The sequence below is a fragment of the Telopea speciosissima genome, chromosome 9 (assembly GCF_018873765.1).
Source record: "Telopea speciosissima isolate NSW1024214 ecotype Mountain lineage chromosome 9, Tspe_v1, whole genome shotgun sequence".
Taxonomy (NCBI): Eukaryota; Viridiplantae; Streptophyta; class Magnoliopsida; order Proteales; family Proteaceae; genus Telopea; species Telopea speciosissima.
In genome coordinates, this window is record NC_057924.1 from 57,733,698 (window position 1) to 57,759,108 (window position 25,411).

General features: G+C 39.5%; 1 protein-coding gene across 4 annotated transcripts in view; it reads left to right on the forward strand.

Moving 5' to 3' along the window:
- The window catches only part of LOC122640711 (DNA topoisomerase 3-alpha), a 77,458-nt gene that overhangs the window by 14,661 nt on the left and 37,386 nt on the right, over positions 1 to 25,411 (forward strand). For 2 of the 4 annotated variants that reach the window (XM_043833950.1, XM_043833953.1), the window contains exons 9-14: positions 5,708 to 5,887; positions 6,453 to 6,584; positions 7,807 to 7,881; positions 10,193 to 10,282; positions 10,371 to 10,475; positions 16,143 to 16,177. In XM_043833950.1, coding sequence (XP_043689885.1) covers positions 5,708 to 5,887; positions 6,453 to 6,584; positions 7,807 to 7,881; positions 10,193 to 10,282; positions 10,371 to 10,475; positions 16,143 to 16,177 — 617 coding nt within the window. The remainder of the gene's footprint in view (positions 1 to 5,707; positions 5,888 to 6,452; positions 6,585 to 7,806; positions 7,882 to 10,192; positions 10,283 to 10,370; positions 10,476 to 16,142; positions 16,178 to 25,411) is intronic. The other 2 variants (XM_043833951.1, XM_043833952.1) reach the window with 2 other exon arrangements.

Consider the following 25,411-nt stretch of genomic DNA (forward strand, 5'->3'; position numbering starts at 1 on the left):
CTGGTTTCAATGGTTTATTACTTTCATCGATTGCCACTCTAGGACAACTTGGGTCTATATGATGCGCACTAAGGGGGAGGTTTTTCATTGCTTTTAGCACTTCCATCGTATGGTCCAAACTCAATTTGCTGCTATTGTGAAGATTCTTTGGAGTGACAATGGCCTTAAATACTTCGAGGGCTCTTTTCAGTCCTACCTTGCTTCCCATGGTATTCTCCATTAAACCAATTGTGTCGATACTCCGGCTCAAAATGGCGTTGTTGAAAGGAAGAATCGCCATCTGCTAGAGGTTGCTCGGTCTCTCATGTTTGAGATGCACGTTCCTCCCCAATTTTGGAGTGACGTGGTTCTTACTGTAGCCTTTCTGATCAACCCAATGTCTCGGGTCCTTGGCTTCCGCTCTCCTTTGGATGTTCTTTAGGGCTCTGCTACATTTTCGTTCCCTCATAAAATTGTCGGCCGTGTTTGTTATGCTTGTGACCATCATTCCCATCGGAAATTTGACCCTAATGGCCTTCGGTGTATTTTCTTGGGATACTCCCGCCAATCAAAAGGGCTACTGGTGTTATCACCCTCCATCACGGCGCTGGTTTGTAACTATGGATGTCATTTTTCATGAGTTTGCTGTCTACTATCTTGTGACACCTCTTCAGGGGGAGCCTTCTTCCACAGTAGAAGATGTACTGCCACTTGCACTTGATGTACCACAACCTCATGTTCCTGTTCAGGGGGAGACTAACACTACTACCCTGGTTCAGCAACCAATTCCAGAGATGCGTGTCTATGTTCGCAAATATTAGTAGACTCAGACCACTGCTGCACCTACTTTACCACACCAATCGCCACCTCTCGATCCGGATCCCGCTCCCTTGGATTCAGGTAATACTCTTCCCATTTCTGATGTCGACCCCGCTCTTGATTTACCTATTGCTATTTGCAAAGGTACTAGGTCCTGTACACATAGTACTATATCTCGCGATATATTGGTATCTCGGGCCTACCGAGATATCCGAAATATCCGAGATATCGCGAAATATGACCGAAATATTGCATTTTTTTTGCAATATTTCGGGGGTCCATCTCGGGGGGTATTTGGCCATATCTAGGCCTGAAACTTCATGGACAGCCTTATTTAAGCTTAATAAACACATTTAAACCATAGAATTGTAAAAATGTGAATTCAAATTAGTGTTTTGGGCTTGCACCCTTGATTGACATACGGTCGCTGACCCTAATGTATAAATAGTTAAATACACATAGATTAGGCAGTTAATATTTAATAATAGTATTTAACTTCATCACATATCAAGTTAAAGCCAATACATATTGATGAGTGCCATGATTCTCATAAACTCCATAATATTCAATAACTCGCTTAAAGCCTTAAAGGCAATACACTAAGTGTCAAAGTTAGTAAGTCACAAGACTCGCAACTCGCAAGTCACAACTCACAAGTTCATAGATCAATGAAATCACAACTTAAGTTATAAATTACAAGTGCTATATCGCTAATAGTAGTTCTGTGCCTCCTGGATCAATCCCACTCATGCCTCGCCGAGTCGACGTCCATTGCTCTCTGTTTGAAGGACATATGTGGACCACGGTATAGAATCGGAGAAGAAACGAGTGTAGTCATCCACAAGTGTCACGTAAATGGAATCATCAACATATCGTAGGTAACCTATCCTAGGATATAAACTAGGGTTACCAATCGATCCATCCGTGAAGAAGATGATCCACTGTGATATGATGTTGGCGCCGGCGCAAGAGGCGATGGCATTGGCTGCATGTATGGCTGGTGAGGTTGGTAGCTAGGTCCGCTAGGGTATGCAAAGATGTTATGTACAAAAGATGATCCAAGATGTCCCTCGGGACTGGGACCGTAGTCATAGTCCCCTACCCCACTAAATCGCCCATATGATGATGATCCATATCCATATCCACCGTAAGGTTGTGATGCACCATAATCCGATGCCAATGGAGTGGTATGTGCGAAAATTAAAATAATTATTTAAGAGCAGAAAAATAAATCCGACACCGTGAAACCGTAGATCGGCCATTGGTGTCTAACATATATTTAATTCATTACCATCTAAGTCATATTACCCCTAATTATTTCCTATTTTAATTGTAGGAAAATGAATTTTTAAAACCAGAAAATTAAAAAAAAAAATACATATGGAAAAAAAATTTCGACACCGTGAGGCTATAGATCGGCCTCCGGTGTCTAATATATATTAATATCATCACCATCCAACAAAATTTGTACATAGTCTTTTCAAAAAAATAGTTTTAGAGGAATAGAATTTACCTTAAATAGTGGAAAAAGGCTTGGATGATGAGCTTAGATGACCCTCCGATGAGTTTACCGACGAAAATCCGACAGCAATGTGCTTGAACAATGGCTAGAGTGTTGGATGAGAGCTTGGAAGAGTGGAAGAATAGGCAAAAGACTGAAATTCCTTAGCAAATGCAGCTCTCGGTCGAAATATGGACCGAAATCTTCGAAATATTGTATTAAAGCCCCCCTTCACGTGACACTTTAAGCCAAAATACCATATTTCGTCGATATCTCACGAGATATCGACGAAATATGGTATTTTTTCATTTCGACCTGATTTCGCATCTCGGTAAGCTCGAGATATACGAAATTAAGCGATATTTCGGCGAAATATCGCGAGATTTTGAACCATGCCTGTACGTTACATCCTATTGCTAAGACCGTCTCTTATGACTCACTTTCTCCCTCCTATTTTAGTTTTGTGTCCTCTCTGTCCTCTGTTTCTATTCCCCAGAACTGGAAGGAAGCTATTGCATATTCACAATGGCATGCAGCTATGGTTGAAGAGATGCAGGCATTAAGGAAGAATGATACATGGGATCTGGTTTGTCTTCCTCCACAGAAAAGACGGTTGGTTGCAAGTGGGTATTCACAGTTAAGCAGAAAGCTGATGGTGCATGGGATCGTTATAAAGCTAGGCTTGTTGCCATTTACCAAGGGCTTTACTCAAACATATGGGATTGACTACCAGGAGATATTTGCTCTAGTGGCCAAGATGAACACCATCCGTGTTATATTGTCCTGTGCTGTTAACCTAGGTTGGGAGCTGCAACAACTGGATGTGAAGAACGCTCTCCTTTATAGGGAACTTAAGGAGGAAGTATATATGGACATTCCTCTTGGTTTCACATGCTCAAAAACTCAGGGGAAAGTGTGCAAACTGAAGTATGCTTTATATGGGCTAAAGCAATCGCCACGTGCTTGGTTTGGGCGTTTTCATAAAGCTATGGTTACCACTGGCTATTCTCAAAGCAATGCTGGCCATACATTGTTTATGAAGCGATCAGGTGGAAAGATTGTTCTTTTGATTGTGTACATTGATGATATTGTCATCACTTGTGACGACATTGAAGGAATTTACCACCTCAAGAAATATTTGGCAAGGAATTTGATATTAAGGATCTTGGACAGCTTCGTTATTTTCTTGGCATTGAAGTTGCCAGGTTGTTTAGTGGCATCTACCCGTCTCAGCGAAAGTATGTGCTTGATCTTCTTTCAAAGATTGGTATTTTGGGATGCAAGCTGGCCGATACTCCTATTGATGCTAACTATCATCTGGTTAGCAACGAAGGTGATCCCGTTGATAAGGGACGATACCAGAGACTGGTTGTGCGGTTGATTTGCCTTTCTCATACTTGCCCCGACATCGCTTATGTCGTTAGTTTGGTCGGCCAGTACATGCATGATCCTTACTCCACCCACATGGAAGGTGTGCTACGCATTCTCTGTTACTTAAAGTCTGCCCCAAGTCGTGGCATCCTCTTTTCTCCTCATGATCACCTTCGAGTTGGGTCTTTTGCGGATGTTGATTGGGCAGGTTCCCCTGATGATCGGAGGTCTACCACAGGTTATGGTACCTTCGTTGGTGGTAACCTCGTCACTTGGAGGAGTAAGAAGCAAGCTTTTGTGGCTCGGTCTAGTGCTGAAGCAGAGCCCATGGCATTTGAAAACTTCTATGGCTTCAGGGTCTTCTCACCGATTTGGCTGTCCCCGTTACACTTCCTATGATGCTTTATTGTCACAGCAAATCTGTCATCAACATTGCTCACAGCCCAATCCAGCATGATCGGACGAAACATGTGGAGATTGGTCGTCACTTCATCAAAGAAAAACTCGATTCAGGTCTTGTCTGTGTGCCTTTTGTTTCTATCAATAAACAACTGGCTGATATCTTTACTAAAGGTCTTAGTGGAAGAATGTTTCATCCTATGGTTTGCAAGTTGAGCATGTATGATATCTATGCACCAACTTGAAGGGCAGTGTTGTAATATGGGTACAAGGGTAGAATTATCATATAGGGGTATTTTGGTGTTATACTCATTCTAGATTGTTCTTCTCCATATTATAAATAAAGCTGGCCTGTGTCCCATTAGACACAAGTCATATTCACCAAGCCAACATAATTAATTTTTTTTTTGCAAAATCAACTTGATTCCTTGTTTCTACTTGCAGAAGTGACTCCAATATTGTTGATTTCATAATCATTTGGGGATTAAACAGCCTGCAATCAAGGACTGAAACCAAATTCGCACAAGAATGGTTATTAATCAAAACTTTGAATTTTTTGCTCAAATATTGATTTTTAGTGTCGCGTTTTGCAGTGGATCAATAGATTAGTGAAAAACAACCTGAATGATTACATCAAACTAGGTTTTTTTTTGCAATTATGTGTGTATCTAAATCTTAAATCTTCCCCTAACTGAAAATGACATCTTTTTTGGTATTAGTACATGTAAGAAACCTCATCCTATGTCGTACTTTGTTCTGCTTTTTATACATGATAGATTTTACATATTACTTATTTGTAGTATGTTATGCTTCAAAACTGTACTTTGAATGTATCCTAAGTATTTCCATTCATTTCTTGACCATTTCCATGTGTATTTTCACTGTATCTTGCATCTCTCCAATACGATACGTCTCTTAAATCACCCTTCCGATACAATACCCGATACTAATACTTCAAACCTTCATGTTGGGATTAGAGAAATAAATTAGTACTCTAATTGTGAATTCACCAACCTAGAAACATGGCATGCTTGCATGTTGAAATTATTTGCAATTAATCTTCCAAGAATTGGCAGCGCTTCTATCCTTTGACATGGCCCGTCAGGTTGTTGCTTTGATCTGGACTCTGGAGGAAGAGGCTATTAGACGAAAAATATGTAATGAGAGAACTAGTCCGTTGTATATATCTTCTTTTGATTTGCTTGATGCAACTTTTTTGTGTAGCAATCTTCTCACTGGGAGTAGTACGTTTCTTTTTCTACTTTTAATTCTATTCTCTAGTTATCCACTATAGGGATGAAGTTTTAATGGTTCCTCCATGCCATTGAGGAACTATCATCTCGCCAAACTCACATGCCCAATAAGGTTTAGCTTTGAAAACTCAATCGGGTCATTTATCCAATTGTAAAGGGTGTACCTTAGTAGAAAGCGGCATGTTTAAGATTTTTCTATGGACCCTTTCATCCTGCATCCCATTTCAAACAATAGGAATATGTTCTTGATTAATCCACTTCCAACAGTCTCGAGGTTAGATGTATTTTCATGCTCAGATATTGATGAAATCCCTATGTTCAATTTGAGTACTTGAAGAAGCTCCTTGTCAAAGGAGTTCTGAATAGAACCTCTACTTGATTGCAGGGGATTGTGCAAGAACAAGAACGGCATCCTGTGTGGGGCCCATATGCACAACGGCTACTAGATCCTGGAGCAGGACTTTGGAGAAATCCTACTGGTGGTGGACATGATGACAAGGCACATCCACCTATTCATCCCACAAAATTTTCTGGTGGAGAATCTGGATGGAGTCAGGACCACCACGTAAGTAAGGCTGGGTTTGGTTGCTTTCTCAGGTGAAAGAAAGGGAGACGAAAAAAAAAATGAAATGAAAAGAAATGACAGTTTCCTCCACTGCTTGTTTGGTTGCACCAACAAATTCAAGAGTAAACATGACAAAATCATCATTGTTGTTTGGTTGTCTGTGGATTTGAGTTAGTTATTTGCACCTTGTGACAGACACGAGAAGTTAATTATGTCCAATTTTCCCTCAAGTTTTTTTCCCTTGTGTTTTCCTATGTGATGGGTGAGACACAAAACGAGGGATAACTTTTCTCAAGAGTAGTTATTTTTCCCTCGCTTTTCTTCCACTAATGCAACCAAACAATCATATCTCCGGACTTTCTTTCGAATTTCCTATCCCACATCACGAGGGAAAGAAACCAAATGCAGCATAAAAGTTGAGCCATAATTATTCAAAAGAGAAATTTCACTGGTAGTATTAGTATCTCTATTGTTTGTGTTAAATATGTTTTCTTTTTCTAGTATGGTGGAGAATGTCTAAACAGTGTTTCTTTCTGGAGTTGTAAATTTCTTCTGTTATTGACAGCAGAGATTGTATGAGCTTGTTGTTCGCCATTTTCTGGCCTGTGTTTCACAGCCAGCTATAGGAGCTGAGACTACTATTGAAATTGATATTGCTGGCGAATCCTTTTCTGCATGTGGGCGTGTTATAATAGCAGTAAGTATTACATAACAGTATTAAAACTTTATTTGGCCGTAGCCACATGAACTGGATTCTTATATGATTATTTGTAGGGCATTAAACTATTATTCAGCTTTCTTTTGTGATGCTAATATTATATACAACATCATTGTTGGGCGAACAGAAACTCTAGTTATTACATTAGATCAAGGACATGTTTCCAGTAATTTTTTTTATAGTCAACAAATGTGTTAAACTTGAAAGTACATCAGAACATAACAAGGAAGTAATACTCCATATGTCTACTCTTCACTATTGAAAGAAAACTGGAAAAATAGGTGTGGATAAACCAATACTGTGGAAGATGACAGACCACACGACCCAAAATAGCTCAGGCTCAATCACCCACACCCCACCCTGAAGCAACTGATACGTAATATGCCTGCCCCTGCTATCACCCGACTCCCCTAACCAAAGACCAACTCCTACAATGTAGCTGTTCTCAGGTTCTCTTCCTCCTTTGCTACTTCTGCCTATGCCTCTTATTTCTTCCTACCGTCCTCTCCTTTTTTCCATGGACAATTAGGGCATCTTGGCTGAATACTTCAGGTTCAACATATGTAACTTCGCTGTTTCCTTTGAGGGTTCTTATTCTTTTCACGATAAGAGTTGATGGCTATAATCTGCCACTGAAGATTGAAGAAGTTGCGGCCAAACTTTGTGCTTACCTTGCAATTAAATTGTTCCTGTTGATTGACTCTTAGTGTGATTAGGCTCCTCCTTATCCTACGATTGATGTGGGTGAGAGAAGCTCTGTCCAAACGTATGCATATTTATGAATTAGTGGAGAAACCATAATTTAATTGATTCTGACTGTACGCATTTCTGGTTTGTGGTATTATTCTTTTGGTCTGTATGGTTGGATGTTGTGTATAGATATGAACCTGAAATGCTCCTTCTACCAAAAAAAAAAAAAAAAAACCTGAAATGCTGTTGATAGCAATACAGGACTCCCTCCCCTTGGTTGCAAGCCCAAGACAAAAAGAGCTTATAACAGTGAAAGAGTTCAAAAAATAATCCGAATTCTAGTAAAGATAATGTCCATTTATAAGAATGTAATGATTGAAACTTATTTGTAAGAAAAATTTCATTTGTTTTACTTTTCCTCTTTAGTAGAATAACTACCTACTAATTCTAGTGAATTTCATGAATTTTATTGGATTGACATTTTTGAATTATCATCATTATGTTCTCCCAGAAAAATTACCTGGATGTGTATCGATTTGAATCTTGGGGAGGTTCAGTAATCCCGACATACGTTGTTGGACAACAGGTTTGTTATGAATCTTCACATATGCATCTATTGGTTCTTGGTAGAAATTACTAATTATTTTCTATATATCTATTGCTTACATTTTAACAACAATAATAAGAGTCAGTGGTTACACAATGACCCACTTATATCTGCCATGTGGCAGCTCATTTGATGCTCAAATTTGCTGCACAGTTAGGTCCTGCTTTTTCCTATCCACCTATAATATTCAGCCCAAAGTTTGAGTTTTACCATAGAGAAAAAGCAGTTCAAAGTTTTGTTAGAAAGCCAAAGATAAGAGCAAAATAGATTGGCCTTGAAAATGCACAAGGGATAATCTTGTACAAGTAGACCACCAAATTTGATACATGGCTAAGCTAAGGTTGGACCTACCTATCCATATGGTTAAAATGGAACAAATCGGATGAGACATTGTGCCAAACCTAGGACGCCAGATATTCTGCCACCTCTTTGCCTAATAATAATATTTGGTTTATCTACTTGTCACCAAGCTTGGTTACATTTATTTAGCTGGTAATGAAATATCCATTTCATGCCACGTGACCAATTTGTATGGTTCCATGTGATTGATGACCCCATACATCTTGTTGGACATCTTGTTCGTTGAATTCTAGCTTGGAACAAGGCTGAGAATGGTTAACGAATGAGTTTAAAGTTTAACAAAATCACAAGAATGCTATTCATATTAATGGAATCTAGTGGCATTTTTTGTTATGGGTGTATTCTCTGGGAACATAAGGCGTTTCCTGCGCCTGCTCACATAGGACTTCTTTATTATTATTTTTTCCTTAAAAAAGTGAATAAAATGGCCCAGGTGAGTAGGCGTAGGTGTAGGAATTAGGAAACAGCTCATGTTCAGAGAACCCTTCCCCTTTTGTTATTTCTTGTCACTTTGAAGTCACACTTGAGGCACTTCTGGTACTGTTTGTGGCTGAATTTAACCTGTGAGATGGGTGTGCAGTCCTCAACATGGTATTAAAACTCGGAACTCGGTACCGACTCGGCCCTTGGAAAAACCGAGTCGAGTCGAGATCTCGCCGAGTTGGTGCATTTTTTTTTTCTGACTCGAAGCCTCAAATCGGTGGGTTTTAGACCTAGTTTGGGCCTGAAACTTGGTATTCAGCCTATTTTAGGCCATTTAAACATAATGGCACTATCAGATTTTGCAAAACAAAGTCCAAATAAGAGTTTCACTTCGGACCATAGGTTGGTAGGCGATGACGTACTAAAATACCCTACTCTACAAAATCCTTCAAATTTGTGATGAATCTTGAAGATGTGTAGTTGAATCCTTTAAATGTGCAGTTGAATCACCTCTCCCAAAGGTCAAGTCTTGAAATCTACAGGTAAAATGAAGAAGGGGCTTCAAATGGGGAAGAAGAGAGTAGTGTTGGGAGCTTTGGATAGAACTCGACCGAGATATGTCGAATTCTGTCGAGTTAGGTAAGTAAAACAAGAGGTAGATGGGTCCAGTTCTGGATCGACCCGAGATCTCGACCCAAGATCCGAGATCTCGCCGAGATAGTGTACTTTCTAATATCATATTGGAACTTGACTCGGTTTGTCAAAAAAACCGAGTTCTCGCCGAGTCCAATCGAGTTCTGGAACTATGGTCCTCACATGGTACTAAATCTCGTTTCGTTTCGATGTTTCGGTCTGACCGAAATTTCGTCGAAATCTCGGTCGAAATATGGTATTTTTCTGTGGGTGTAAAATGCCAAAAATGACCGAGATTTTCGAAAATTTTGAAACGAGATGACCGAAATTACCGAGATTTCCGAAACGAGATGACCGAAATTTCCGAAATTTCCAAAATATTCGAAATATTGCATTTTTTCATATCGGACTTGCGTTTCGTTTCGGACAGGTCGAGATACTCGAAATATTCGATATCTCGACCGAAATTTCGCGAGTTTTAGTACTATGGGTCCTCAATCACAGGGGCCCATCCTTTTTCGCCACATGTGAGAAGTTTGATTTGGTTACGGGCTAAGTGTAACCAAAGCATTTAGATTTACCCTTATTATCATTATTGTTTCACTTTTATTTATACTATTACAATTACTGTTAACACTACTATTACCATTCCCATATTATCACTGTTACAGTTACTATTACTATCATTATTACTCTTACTCTGACTATTACATTTATATATTAATAACAATAGTAACAATAAAATGATAGTAATAATTAATTGTTACGATTTCAATTATCATGTTTGTCATTAACAAACATGTGCATTCCTTTAATCATATTTCTTTAGTTAATGAAAGCGGTAAAGATTTGTAAGTTATTGGTGATTTTGTAGTTTAACCCGACGACATTGACTCTTGATCCTGGTGTTACAAGACCACCCCCTCTTTTAAGTGAAGCTGATTTACTGACTTGTATGGATAAGGTGAGAATGATTCCTCAGTTGCATTAGTTTTTGTTAAATCGTTTAATGCAGTTCTCTAAACTATTTTCCTCTTTTTGATTCTTCTTAGGCTGGCATTGGTACTGATGCAACAATGCATGATCACATAAAAAAGCTGCTTGACCGGTTCTATGCAACTAAAGACCAGAACACCCGTTTCTCACCAACAAATCTTGTAATTGTTATGCTCATAAGAGATTATTGTTTACTGCAGTCCTTTTTGTTTCCTTCTTCTTTAGAACGTGTTTATTTGGTCATGTTGTTATAACTTGAAAGTAAGTGATTGGTTCATAAGCTCTTTCTTGATAGTTCTTTACAAACTTAATTAAATCCAGTCTGACATTCCTTCTAGTTGCTAGCAAGGTTTAATATTTCGCAATATATCGGTATCTCGGGCCTACCGAGATATCCGAAATATCGCGAAATATTCCCGAAATATTGCATTTTTTCTGCAATATTTCGGGGGTCCATCTCGGGGGTTATTTGGCCATATCTAGGCCTGAAACTTCGTGGACACCCTTATTTAAGGTAAATAAACACATTTAAACCATAAAATTGCAAAACGTGAATTGAAATTGGTGTTTTGGGCTTGCACCCTTGATTGACATACGGTCGCCGACCCTAATGTATAAACCTTGGTTAAATATACATTGGTTAGGTAGTTAAAGTCTTAAGACATAAAAGAAATGTAAACAAACTAATTAAAACTCATAAGACATAATTCATAATCATATTCTCATAAATTCCGTAATACATTAATAGTCAATAACTCAAAAGTCAAAACTCAATAGCTCAAATGTTTAAAGCCTTAAAGGCAATACAGAAAGTGTCAAAGTCACAACTTCACAAGTTCACAAATTACAACTTATAAGTTACAAGTGCTAATAATAGTTGTTGTGCCTCCCTAGATCAATCCCACTCATACCCCGCTGGAGTCGACGTCCATTGTTCTCTGTTTGAAGGACATATGTGGACCACGGTATAGAATCGGAGAAGAAACGAGTGTAGTCATCCACAAGTATCATGTAAATGGAGTCATCAACATACTATAGGTATCCAATCCTAGGATATAAACTAGGGTTACCAATCGATCCAGTTCGTGAAGAAGATGATCCACTGTGATATGATGTCGGCGCCGGCGCAAGAGGCTTTGGCATTGGTTGCATGTATGGCTGGTGAGGTTGGTAGCTAGTCCCGCTAGGGTATGCAAAGATGTCATCTACAAAGATGATCCAGTATGTCCCTGGGATTGGGACTGGTAGTCATAGTCCCCTACCCCAGTAAACTGCCCATATGATGATGATCCGTATCCATATCCATATCCACCGTAAGGTTGTGATGCATCATAATCCGATGCCAATGGAGTGGTATGTGCGTCAAAATATGGGGCACGCCAATGTCCAGTCGGTCCTCCCTCCTTATCACCCATACTCAAACCACCAACAGAGCTAGATAGGTCATCACTGTCCATGTGATCAGGTTGCAACTGTGTTTGTCGACCCCTACGCTTCCTGCTGTATGGTTGTAGGGGGCGTCCTGAGGGTGGGGGTGCGGGGGCACGTGCTCCGTGGTCCGTATCTTGTGTGGCATGATCAAACTGTGTCCCTCCAGTGAATCGGAGTGGCTCTACAGGCTCCATATCCTGGCCTACCACATAACGCTCTCGCATGCCTTCAAATTCTTCATTAGCATTACCACCACCAGCATCACCACCACCAGCATCATTTGAGGACTTAGACCAGTCTTCATCATCAGCAACATTGCCACCAGTGGGCTGGAATGGTATGGGTGAGGCTTCCCATGCATGTATCTGACCCTCGTCAGGTATATACTCATCCACATCAGCACCAATCTCAGAAGCTATCAGGGGGTCGGGCCTACCTCCCTCCTCATCCAACACTGGCTCACCTCTATCCCTCACCCAATCCACAATAGGGTTCTCATCGTCTAAGTCAACTTGAAAGATGTCAGCGAGATCAATAGTACCCCTTTGTCCCTTATGTCCCATGCATATGTGTTGCAGTTTCAGCCTTAAGTTGTAGTGCACATACACTATGTTAGATAAACGTTGAGACCCCAATCTGTTGCGCCTCTTGGAGTGGATGAGTGCAAAGGTACTCCAGTTCCTCTCACAATCAGATGCAAAACATGTTTGGGCAAAGACTTTAATTGCTATTCTTCTTAAGTTCTCAGCCGATTCCCCATACAACACCCACCATTCAGCTGCATTACAAGTTTACAACAAAAAAGACATGTGTCAAATGTTGTTTCAACTTTCAAATTTCAATACATATGTAATTTAAAACTTAAAAGAATTACCAGCATCACCACGTGCTCTGCCTTGTATCGCAACCTTAGTTTCAAAACTTCCCAGTGCATCCCAAAATACCTTGATCTACACCCATGTGGAAAATTAGTGAGTACTTCTTCACTAATTGTTTGAAAGCATCAATAAGTTGAGTTTCCAAATGAATTGTAAGACTCACCTCATTGTTGCAAATTGCTTGTGGTGCACCATCTGGCTCCAACTTCTTCACTAGTTTCACAGCATCAATAAGTTGAGTTTCCAACCCAAGCCTATTGTTATATTGATACTTAGGGTTCAAGTAGTATGCTGAAATATGACATATATAATAGAGGTATTGTCAAATGCATAGGTAATTAGTAAATAATAATACTATGAATTAGTAAACATAAAATAAATTTACTCACCAGCCTTATGCAGTGGATGCATAAGTTGATTCTCCCAGCGAGCATTGATGATATCTAAGAAGTGTTTGCTACTGCGAGGAGCCATATTGTAGACACTATCTTTCATCAAGTCTATTGCAGCATATAGGACTGGCATGGTTGGGCCCTTCAGAGCGGAGTCAGCAACATGTAGAACTTTAACTACTGGCTCCAAAACTTTCACCACTTTGCTTGGTTTGGTCCAGAAGTCCTCAGATGACATCGTTGTTTGTGCTTCCCTCCCACTTGCAGTCTTGGAACTCTTCCATCCAAACCACTCCTCAGAAGCAAACATACTTCTCAACGTGGCCTTCTTTGTCTCGATGCTTTTGAGGGCAATGTAGTTGGTGGCAAATCTTGTGATGCCAGGCCTAACCAAGTCACCCTCACATTTTTCCCTCAATAGATTGAGTACATAGGAGTGGTTGTATACAAAGTTGGTGGCTTGTCTTGCACTTTCAACAACAGTCTTCACCAACTTTAACTTTCCCATATCCTTTAGCATTAAGTCAATGCAATGGGCTGCACAAGGAGTCTAGATGAGCCGGTACTTACTATTGTTCATCATCTTCTCACCGGCCAGTTTGAAGTTGCTTCCATTGTCCGTTACAATTTGGACAACATTCTCAATACCCACATCTTTTTCCATTACTTCCTTTAACAATCTGTAAATATATTTTCTATCCTTTATCTCTTTGGATGCATCCACAGATTTGAGGAACATTGTCCTCCCATCACAATAAACCATGAAATTGATGATGGACTTTCTTGTAGGCCCAGTCCATCCATCTGCCATTATATTCACCCCATATGTCTCCCACATACTCCTCATCTCACTAATGTACTCATCAATCTCACTCTTTTGTTGAGGTAGATAAACATTCATTACCTCATATGGGGTGGGGCCCTTGAATCTTGGGCCAACCTCTGCAATGGTATCATAATGGGGGCGTTGTGCAGTGTTTGCTGGGATGGTATGGTATAACATCCACTTAGCTATTGATTCTTTAACCAATCCCTTCATCCCCTTCCATGCTCCTTTGATTCTGGGTCGACTGCTTCCTTTCTTCTTATGCAATTTAGGATCAGATGCTGATGGTGGTACTGGTACTGGTAGAGGTGTTGGGGCTGCCCTCACACTTTGTGATCTTTGAAAAGGATTAAAAGATCTAGAACCTCCAGAACTGCCAGCTCCTCCACTACCCCCTACTTTTTGTCTCTGCTGGTCATCTTGAAAACTTACTCTACTCCTTGAAACAGCCCGCCTAAAATCCCTAGCCTCCTTTGCTGTTTGTATGTCATTAGGTACTGCAATGTCCTCATCATCGTCAGAGGAGTCATCATCATCATGGCATCGTCTGCGTCCTCCCATCGAGCTCCTCACTGTATCCTCAAGTTGTTCTCTTATCCTTTGTTTGTCAGCCTTCCTCTTCTTCTTTCCCCTCAAACTATCACCAATCTCCCTAGCTACTTCAGTAGGGACCATATGACAACTCGCAACATCTTTAGATCCTCTAGTCAGATGTTGTTTAAGTCTACTGGACCCACCTCTCATAAATTGCATGTGACAATAGTTACATATAGATTTTCTCTTATCCCCATTAATGGGAGTGCCATGTAACCATGCAATGTCACCGCTATATTGGCTGGCTGGTCTCTCTTGTTCCCTCTGCCCCCTTTGTTGACTACTTTCCCCCACCTTTTGCTTGCCCTTCGCACGTTGTCTATCATGATCCGTCATAATGATACTTGTTTACTACAATGTAAGTAACACAAATAATTAAAAACCTTAATGTAGATGTACTTCAATTGACACTTTTAGATTACTAATACACTTGTATAGTTATTTAATATTTTTCCCCTAACCCTTATATTTTTCACATAATTAAAAACAATTTTTTATATATAATGTTAATATAAGTATTGACCTAACACAACAAAACCGAAAATTAGTAAACATAATATGCATGTAATGCATTTCAAAACATGTAGAAATAACTTTCATATTTTTTCATTATTTTTTAAACTTAAAACTCATATTTTTCCTTATTTATTTCTGTTTTTTTAAATTTTTTATATAGTTTTTCTTAATTTCTAAAAATTAAAATAATTATTTAAGAGCAGAAAAATAACTCCGACACCGTGAAGCCGTAGATCGGCCATTGATGTCTAACTCTAATGTATATTTAATTCATTACCATCTAAGTTATATTACCCCTAATTATTTCCTATTTTAGTTGTAGGAAAATGAATTTTTAAAACTAGAAAAAAAAAAAAAAATACATATGGAAAAAAAATTTCGACACCGTGAGGTTGTAGATCGGCCTCCGGTGTCTAACATATATTAATATCATCAACATCCAACAACATTTGTACAAAGTATTTAAAAAAAAAATAGTTTTAGAGAAATAGAATTGACCTTCAATAGTGAAAATAGGCTTGAATGATGAGCTTAGATGACCCGCCGACGTCTTCTCGGCGACAAGGAGCTTCAACAATGGTTGGATGATGCTTGGAAGGGAGGAAGAAGGGCAAAAAATGAGGAAGAAGAGAGAAAAATAGAGTTTCAGCAGGTCTCGGTCGAAATATCGACCGAGAGCTGCGAAATATGGTATAAACCTTGGCCCTCACGTGACATTTTATTGACTTTTTCAATATCTCGCGATATATCGTGCGTCCACGATATATCGTCGATATCTCACGAGATATCGTTGAAATATTGTATTTTTTTATATTTCGGATTGGTATCGTATCTCGGACAGCTCGAGATATACTAAATTTGGCGAAATATCGCCAAAATTTCGCAAGATTTTGAACCTTGGTTGCTAGCTGATCAAAGCACTTCAAAAATTTACTCTTGCAAGTATACTCCAAGTAATGTATGTTCTAAGTATAGGTCATCCTTTAAGACTATTAACATTCTGTATGTGGGAAAGACAGTTTCAATTGTTTCTTACTTTTAACCCTTCCAATCAACCATACAGAAAAAAAGAAGAAGAAAGAGAAGTGTACAATTGTTTCTTTCCAATTAGTGATTGTGAATGAATAATTTCTTTGATTACTACAAAACTGCATGCCATGTTTTTCTAATCTCTATTTAATTTAATTGCAGGGTGAGGCACTGGTGATGGGATATGATGACATGGGGTATTTGTTTTTTCTTTTCAATTTTATTCTTGATGATTGTTTTATGATAATATACAAAGTTCCCCAAGTGGAATGGTAGTCTTTGGAAATAGATTTAAATGTTTGAGGTGCATTATGAATTTGATGGCTAGGTGATTTTCGTAGTTTATACTGATTGCACACATTGAAAATTTTATGTATAGACTGATTGTAACTGTGATAATATCAGTGCCTTAGAAAACCAGTAGAGAGAGAGAGATGGAGAAGAGAACCGAAGGAGAGAGAGAGAGAGAGAGAGCTGGAGGATATAGGTTTTTTCACGAGGTACAACTAGCAATTCCTATTTATCTCTTATGTAATCGACCATAGATCAATTCCCTTTTATTTGGGAGTATTGAATACACCCATAATTCTAAGCTTCATGTTACTCCTCCTAAGAGACATGTCAGAGTCAGGGCTTCTCAATTCCTTTATACTAGTAACACGAGGGATGTTTCTAGAGATAATGATGGTATTCACTCATACGCCATGTTCTATTCGGAAGAATAAAAATGGTGACCTAATGACAGGGGAGCCGGCGACTAAAGCCCCGGTGAACGGCGGCGGTAACTATAACGGTCCTAAGGTAGCAAAATTCCTTGTCGGGTAAGTTCCGACCCGCACCAAAATGTGGGTATAGGGTAACAAAACAAAATCATACTGCACTAGACGTTCCCACAAGGGCGGGTCGGGTGAATTCAATAATAGACGTCTGTTGGCATTCCAGCCTTCCTTCTCCTCAGCAAATGATTTTTTTTCCACAAGAGATTGTGAGAAGGACCTTGTGTCAGAATTGAGAAATTTTATGGCTCGAATATTTAGTATTGTTTTATTTATTACTTGTGTCTACTATTTAGGCAGAATGCCGTCACCTATTGTCACTAAGAAACTGAAAGAAACCTCAGAAACGGAAGAAAGGGGTCGTATATGAGCATATTGGCGATTACTAGCTCCTATGATTCGAATACATATCAATTCTCGAGCTCCGCTGTTGTCCGCTACATTCAAAGGTCTGAGGTTGAATCATTTTTTTTTTTTGAATCCGTTCTTTCAAAGCAAAGGTGTTGGAAAAAAAAAAAGAAATATTTTTAATAACCTTTAGGCTTGTCATCTAGGAGCTTGTTCGGAAATACCGTAATGAAAGGAACATAGGAGTTTGTCGCTAGGTATTCGACCAAATATGATCGTTCAGTTCCTAAAGGCGCCATGCCTTTGCTCTAATAAGGGTTAGTCGTTTCGTTTAGTACGAGATCGCTTCACACCTCACCTGATAGTGGACTGGTGTGGTATCACCAGCAGAAGTCGCCCTGGCTTTTCAAAACAGACAGGCGGCCTTTCAAATAGGAGGATGGAAAGCTGCTCTACCGGAAATTCCCTCTGCCCCTCCTGTACTCGCCCGAGTCGGACATCCAATTGCTTCGATTTGAATTATCCGGAGGTTACCTTATAAATCAAAAGATGTACAAGCTCTCATTTTTTGTTGAGTAGTTGTTCAAGTAAGTCTTGAATGAGCCCCTCGAAAGGTTGATGCAAATAAACGAATTTTTGTTCTATGTCTCCGAGCTATATATCCTAGTCTAGTTTTGGTCATTGAATCAAATTAAACTTTGATGAAATGTAATGATTCAGGCTAATTAATCTGCTTATTTGGAGAGATAATGATAAAGAAAAATAAGAGAAGAGTTTACAAAGGAGATTCGGAATCTGATAAGTGAGATTTCGAGTAAGTGTTTCCATAATCTTCTTCTGCCCGAAGAAATGATTCATCGAAATAATGAGTCACTCGTTCCGTTGATATGGACACATCTGAGATGCCATTCTAATTCTTTCCTTAATTCTATAGGGTTGAATAAAAATTCGATTAACTGTTTGGTATAATTGCTATGCTTAGTGTGTGACTCGTTGATTTTTTTTAGGGTAGGGCTAGAATTCAAAAAAAGGACCTGCCCATAGTATGAACTAATAACTATAGAACTAATAACCAACTCATTGCTTCGTATTATCTGGATCCAAGGAAGCAGTCATTATATGATGTACTGAATGAATTCTATCGTACCCGCCAATGTTTCTTTATATTAAAGCCAAAACAGAATTACAACAGGAATATAACTGTTACCTGGCTAAGTCTAAAGCCTATTTACAATAGAAACTGAGAACTAACTACAAGTCTACAATAAGAATAAAAAGCAATAAGAAACAAACCCAACTACTTAGCTAAGAACAATATCCCACGGTATAGAGGTACAAGTACTCTAACACTCCCCCTCAAGCTGGAATACTCTAACACCCATGGACCTCCAACCGAGATACAAGTACTCTGACACTCCCCCTCAAGCTGGAGTATATATATCTCCCATACCCAAGTTGGAACAATCATCAAGAAACACAGGCTGAAATGGCGCCTTTGTAAACATAACACCAAGTTGATTGCCGGAGTTGACAAATGGAGTTGAAATAATCCTTTGTGTTGAGTTATATGTAGCCCGAGGGGCATTATGGGGGTTTTCCCCTATAGCCGATTCATAATTAGAGTCGGCTATGAGGGGGGGTATTATTGTATTTTTGTTCTCTCTTTTATTATAAATAAAGATGCTTGGTGATCCTATTGATCACTCAAGCATTCAGTTCTAAAGGCTGCTAATATGGCATCAGAGCCAAAATTCTGACCTAAAGAACAGTTTTCCAGTTTTTTTCCTTTTTTTCTTCACCCTCTCTTTTCCACGATTTTTTTCCTATCCTTCTCCACCACTCTTGGTTCTTCCCACTCTGGAGTTTTTGTTCTTCCTTCCTCCACCATTAAAGCCATTGAAGCTCTCATGTGGGGCTACCTCTGGAAAGGTTCTGAATCCTCTCGATTCCTCCGCCACCTCAGTTGGTCCTTGGTTTGCCTGCCGAAAAAAGAAGGTGGTCTCGGCTTAAAAAGAATTAAAGAGGTCAACAAGGCTGGGATTCTCAAACTCATTTGGAAACTGGCAGCCAAGCACAACAACATTTGGGTAGATTGGATTTACTCTAGATTCCTCCAAAATGATTCAATTTAGACTTTTAGCAGCCCCCCGGATGCATCATGGGTTTGGAAAAACATCCTCAAATGGAGAAGGCTCAGCCACTGGAGTTATCAATTCAATGATTACAGATGGCTCCTCCACTCTCCTTTGGCTCGATCTCCTTCTCTTAGTGAGTTTCCAGGACTATTTACAGAGCTGGTCTTCATAGACTTTCTGTTAACAGCCTTGGAATGAATGCTTGAGTGATTAGGATCGATCACCCAAGCCCCTTTATTTATATTAACTTGAAGTACATTTGATCAAAGTACAAATAGGAATAATAACACCTCAGTCGTAGTCCTACTAGGAATTCCTAATACAACTAGGAATGCCAGAATAGGACTCGGCCGAGTGTAAAACAATAAAAATAAAACAAAAGAAAAGAATCTAATCTGACTAGCACTATTCCTAACATGACTAGGACTAATCCTAATCAGCTAGGACTAGTAACACTAATCCTAATCAAACTAGGACTGCTTACCCCAATCGTGTAAGCAGCCTATTCCAACACTTTCAAAAGTGGTTGACATCATCTCCTCCGGATCTTGGGCCCCCTCTCCCTCTCCGCAGCTTGATTTTATTTGGAATGTCCTCCCTCTATTTATAGGAAGAAATTCTCATTTTGGAGACTTGGCCACTTGGACCCTGTCGGCTTCAGGTATCTTCAGTACCAAATCGGCGTGGAATCACATAAGATCTAGTGGCCCCTTTAGATTGGTACAATCTTGTTTGGTCAAAGGCCATATTCCAAGACACAGCTTCTGTGTTTGGCGCGCGCTTTCTAACTGCCTCCCAACTCAGTCTTTCCTCATCCGTCGGCATTTAAGAGTCTCTCTTGCCTGCTGCCTATGTTGGAATGGTTTAGAAACGGCAGATCATCTATTCTTTGATTGCTCTTTCTCGGCTTCAATCTTGAAAGGAATCCTCTTCAAATGCTGGCCAAGGAGAAGAAAGATCCTTCCTATGCAGAGGGAATGGAGGTGGATCATGCATTCATTTGGAGGCAATTCGATCTGCGATTCTATAGGTTTATTGGCTTTTGGAGCCACCATCACGCATTTTTATATGGAGCGTAATATTAGGAGATGGAACTCCAACTCTAGGTCCTTTAGGCTGATTTGGGATTCCATCACTTTTGATGTCAAATCCAAATTTTACTTCAACCTCTCTTCCTTCTTCTTCTGTAAGCTCCCCAAGGAACAGGCACATAATAGCCTCCTGGGGTCTCCCTACTTCTCTTCTTTCCCCTTCCCCCTAGGGTGATCGGTTAGGCCTATGCTTAGTAGGATGTTCCCTTCTCCCTTTTTGTCCCCCTCAATTCTGGGGGCTTCTTGTATTCTTTCTCTTTGGTAATGAATTCATTATTATTCACCCAAAAAAAAAAAGTTCACTCTTTTGCCAGTTTTCTCTATTCAGAATTTGGGTTTTCCAAATTTTTTTTATCCAGCCTTTGTTTTTTATTGGAACCTTGGGGCCTTTGTTTAAACCATTGAACTTGAGATCTGTCCTGAATTTCAGACATCAGTTGGGTGGATTGGATTAATTTGAGTTTTACTGTTCCTGAGATCTCCGCCCCGTGAGATCACTGTTTCCCAAATTACTCCCAAACAGCTCATCGGATCATTCCCATCTTTTGAAGGATTCCCATCCTTCCTATCAACTATTATTTCCTATAGTTTAATGTTATTTGGAGGGATTTGAGATCTCAGTCAGTTTTCGGGCTTCTATTTGGGTGGGGTTTTGACTTGGGATCCTATCCGAGAGGGTTTTAGAGTTGTTCCAACGTACCCCCCATCACTGTGGCTGGCACATGAAGAACAGAAGTCAGAGTAATGGATGAGGTTGGTGAATCTGTACCATGACCAGTCCCTTGGGCAGAAGACCCATTAGTCAGGATTACAGGGGAAGGATAGTGAATTTTATACAAAGAAGAAAACAAAGCTGACTTACTAGTCCTATGAGTAAAAGCACCGGAATCAATTATCCAAGGGGTAGAAGATGCGGTTGTAAGAAGTGCTGATGTACTTGTGTGTGCCAAAGTAGCTGTGGATGAGGGAGTAGCTGTAGATGACTTAAGATTCTGGAGATGTTTAAATATCTGATTATAGTCGTCTTGAGACACAGATTCTAATGAAGAAACTCCAGATGAAATTACAGGATTGGTGTTGCCAAAAGACACCTTTTCAATATTACCGTCTGACATTGTTGTATTAGCTAATTGTTGAGCCCATTTTGGTTTACTATGTTTAGCCCAAAATGTCTCAATTGTATGATTAGGCTTGCCCATAGTTAGCAAATTTGGATTCGGGAATTTTACGAACAAAGAATTATTTGGAATAATGCATGTGATAAATTTAGGGATTCGGTAAAAAAAGCGGATGAAATTAAAATCGGGTTCGGATTCGGATTCGAGAATGTTTCGTTTACAAAAACCAAAGTTGGGCGATCGGATGTTATTTTTAATATTTAGTAACATGTAAAATCATTGCTGATGGTATGTCTAAACAAAAATTAACGAACCATGTAAAATTCAGATTTCCAGTCTTTTATGTTTTGGGTAGAAACACAGATTTCAAGTCAATCTATATGTTTTTTGGGAAAGATGACTCGTTAAACAGTCATAAGTCATAGCCATATTTATAGATACAATTACCACTAGACATACCAGCGGCACCTGCATTCTACAAGCAAGACCATGACCGACTGCAAACAATTGGGTCTTCACCACATCATACTTCAGACTGAGGAACTGCAAGTGCTGGGGCAAGTTTTAGAAGCAAACAGAGGAAGAAATAATAATAAAAAAATAGAATGATTCTGCAATTCAAAGAACGCAATTTTGGGATCATTCGGTCTCTCCTTTGTTCTCATAACATTTGTTTTTTGGACTTCAGAGTTCAGACAAAAAACCAAAAAGTGATTCTGCGGACAAGACAGATATCTTCAGTTCAAATAAAGTGGGAAAGCACCTTACTGAGGAATAAATGTTGGGGTCTTTGTTTTTAAGAATGGACGGTAGTCCCGCGCCCGCAACCATTTTTCCTTGAAGACGAAGAGTGAAGAGTGAAGATCTGCAGAGAGGGTTTGGACTTTGGGATTTGGAAGGAAAGGGTGTATCAAGGCTTCAAGCAAGCTGCGAGCCCGCGAGACAGCGAGAGAGAAGTAGAGAACAAAAATCTTGATGGAAGATGGTAGGTCTCACTGGTTTGGTCGTGAATCGTGATTGAAGGCAAACTGGGAAGAGGCAGATGGGTTTGTGGTTTCACGGGCTTCGTTGTGATTTGTGAATCATGATTGAAGACAGTAGGTCTCTGTTCTAAAACCCTATCTATATGCTAACCGAATAATTTGCGAATAATTCGGATTCAGCCGAATATAACGCAGTTTTTAAAATAAAGCTAAAAAGCGAGAATTTTACTGATTCTTTGAAACTGATTTGGATTCTGGCGAATAATTTGTAAAATTCGGTTCGCCGAATTATTCGCAAATTATTCACAGAATTAAACAACTAGAGGCTTGCCACAAAAAGTACTCTGTCTGAAAGACCAGTCTATCTGCTGTCCACTACGACCACCTGCACCATGGCCACAACCTCCCCCTGAGGCACGGCCTCTCCCAGGAAAACTAGAACCACGCCCATGACCAGCAACAAAAGCATAACTTTCTTTAGAAGAGGATGATACGCCAACTCTGGAGGCAGAAACAATACGCTGAAGACGAGTGGTCTCATTCTGGGAAGATACCTTCTCCCCAATAGACAATTGGCTCTTAACTGGCTGAAAATCATAATTTAACCCTACCAAGAATTTTGCAACCTGAAATTCAACCTGCTGAATCTTCAATTGTTCCAGATCAGTGGCGAGAGGTGATGAACATTGAGCTCCTCCCGTATTCCCTTAAAAGCACTGTAGTACTCATTCAAAGATTTGTCCTCTTGCTTGAAGCTATATATTTTTTCATAAAGATCATACATACGAGACATCTTCTTTTCTTGGGAGAAGCTTTCCTTCAAGTCATCCCAAACTCCCTTGGTAGTGGTGTGGGACATAACATTCGTTGTAATGGCTGGTGCCAAACTGTTCCAACTGATGGTTGGAAGTTTGATCTTCAATCTAAAGAAAGGGCAAAACAGAAATGTTTGCAGGGAAGAAGGGTAAACATTGGATAGTTCCAAAGAAACCCCAGCAAAGGCGGAAAGCAACAAGCAACGGCTTTGCGCGTCTCGCTCAAGACGGTGATTCTTTGCTTTGAAGCTCATTTTGAAGCATGGCCCCGGACTTCCACAACCATATAAGAAGAGTATCGTTCTCACGCATCCACTCGTCATAGTCGTTTGGAATCAGAAGAATGCGTGTCTGATTTGAGGTACTTCATCTTGCCTTTAGCATTAATATAGACCTACCTGCCTGGGCCCATGACAAGTAATTTGACACTCTATTGATAGATGTAATCTGGATGTTAACATTGTCCACAGTAGGTTTGAGATCAGCAATCATGCAATATACAAGAAATCAGCCAGTATGCAGCCTGAACAGTATAGTAGAATAAAGAAGCCACCAGAAATCAAGAGTTGCTCTTAAAACAAAGGGAAAAAATCCAACTGCAGGGTAATACTCCCTTTAAATCGCAGGGAGCAGGAGGGCTCTTATTGCCCTAGAATTAGAATAAATCCGCATTAGTATAAGAACACTATTATCCCAGAATTTCACAATAATCTGATAACAGAACTGTGAGTTCTTGAAAATCCTCTTTTCAGATAGGGTTTGTAAAGGAAATTCCAGATTACCGATCTCATAACCAAATAAATTAACAGATATTAGTGGAATATGATATTTTCAATCATAGATAGCATCCATAGTTGTCACGGCGTCTAGGCGACCCCAGGCGTTGGCGAGGGCTTGGAAGTAAGGCGGAACCAACAAGGGGACCAAGGCGCCTGGATGGGCGATGCATTGGCAACTAATTAGCATCTCCACTAGTACAGAGCAGCAGAAACATAGTAGATCAGCAACCAATTAGAAACTAAGACTCATGCTCAGAGAAAACAGCAGAAAACCTCACTTGCGCAGACAGCAGAGAACATGGAAGAGATAATAAAACCTTCACTGGCAGTATATGTTCATCAGCAACAATAACAGCATATGCATGTCCATTCAACTAGGGTTTAAGGGAAATAAGGTAGCATTGGTTGCTGCAAATCAAAGGAAGCAAAAATCTGAGATAGACTCTCAAAATTAGAAGATGATCATCAAGTGGTGATCAAACCTGCTCTGATACCATGAAACAGTATCAAAGATGAGAGATCAGCACATACCAAGGCAAGGAAGGGAGGAGGAAGAAGAATCAATAAGAGAGAAAGAAGAGAAACCGAGAGATGAGAAAAGAGATCTCACAGCTTTGTCAAAAGACCTTGCCGAGACCCCCAAAACGTATTGATAACGACTAATGGGTGGAAATTAGAATTACAAGAAAAGACAGTAACAAATATAAACAGTACACAACTACCCATAAACAATAATAGAATGCCCAGAACACCCTTAAGTGGCTGTAAACCCTGTTAACAAAAAGCAGTGGGTGGATCAGTTTTGTGAGAGTCCAGGATGGACTGATATTAAGTACTCAAGTGGACAGCATCTCGGAAAAAAAAGAAAGATCTTCTAAGGTGCTATTCTCCACAAGTTCTTGTGGGGATTCGATCACATTTTATTGTCCTCCATGCATCTTCTACTCTTTATAAGTTAGTGATAGTGATTCATCATTTGAGAGGACCATAGCATGTTGTCAGCATACCCTGGATATATTTGCAGAGGCTCAAAATTTCTTAGGGAATAATAGATCATGTTGGAAATAACTCTATTTCTTAGCCTAAAAAATAAATTCCACTTCTCTTTTATCCTTTTTATTTTTAAAGTGGCATAGTAAATTTTTAGTAGGTTAATGTGACTCATGCACTTGTTTGATTCAATGAAAGAGGACAAGAGCTAAACAAACAAATTAATCTTTTCATTGTTCATTACAGATGTCAGAAAATTGTGGGGAATAATTTTATTAGCAGAAAATGGCTTGCAGATAACTTTCTTTTCGTTGGGAAATTTATTGTTGCGGTTGGAAACATTCAGTTTCTAAATTTGGCGGTTCACCAAGATAAAAGGAGGCTATATATGAGCTG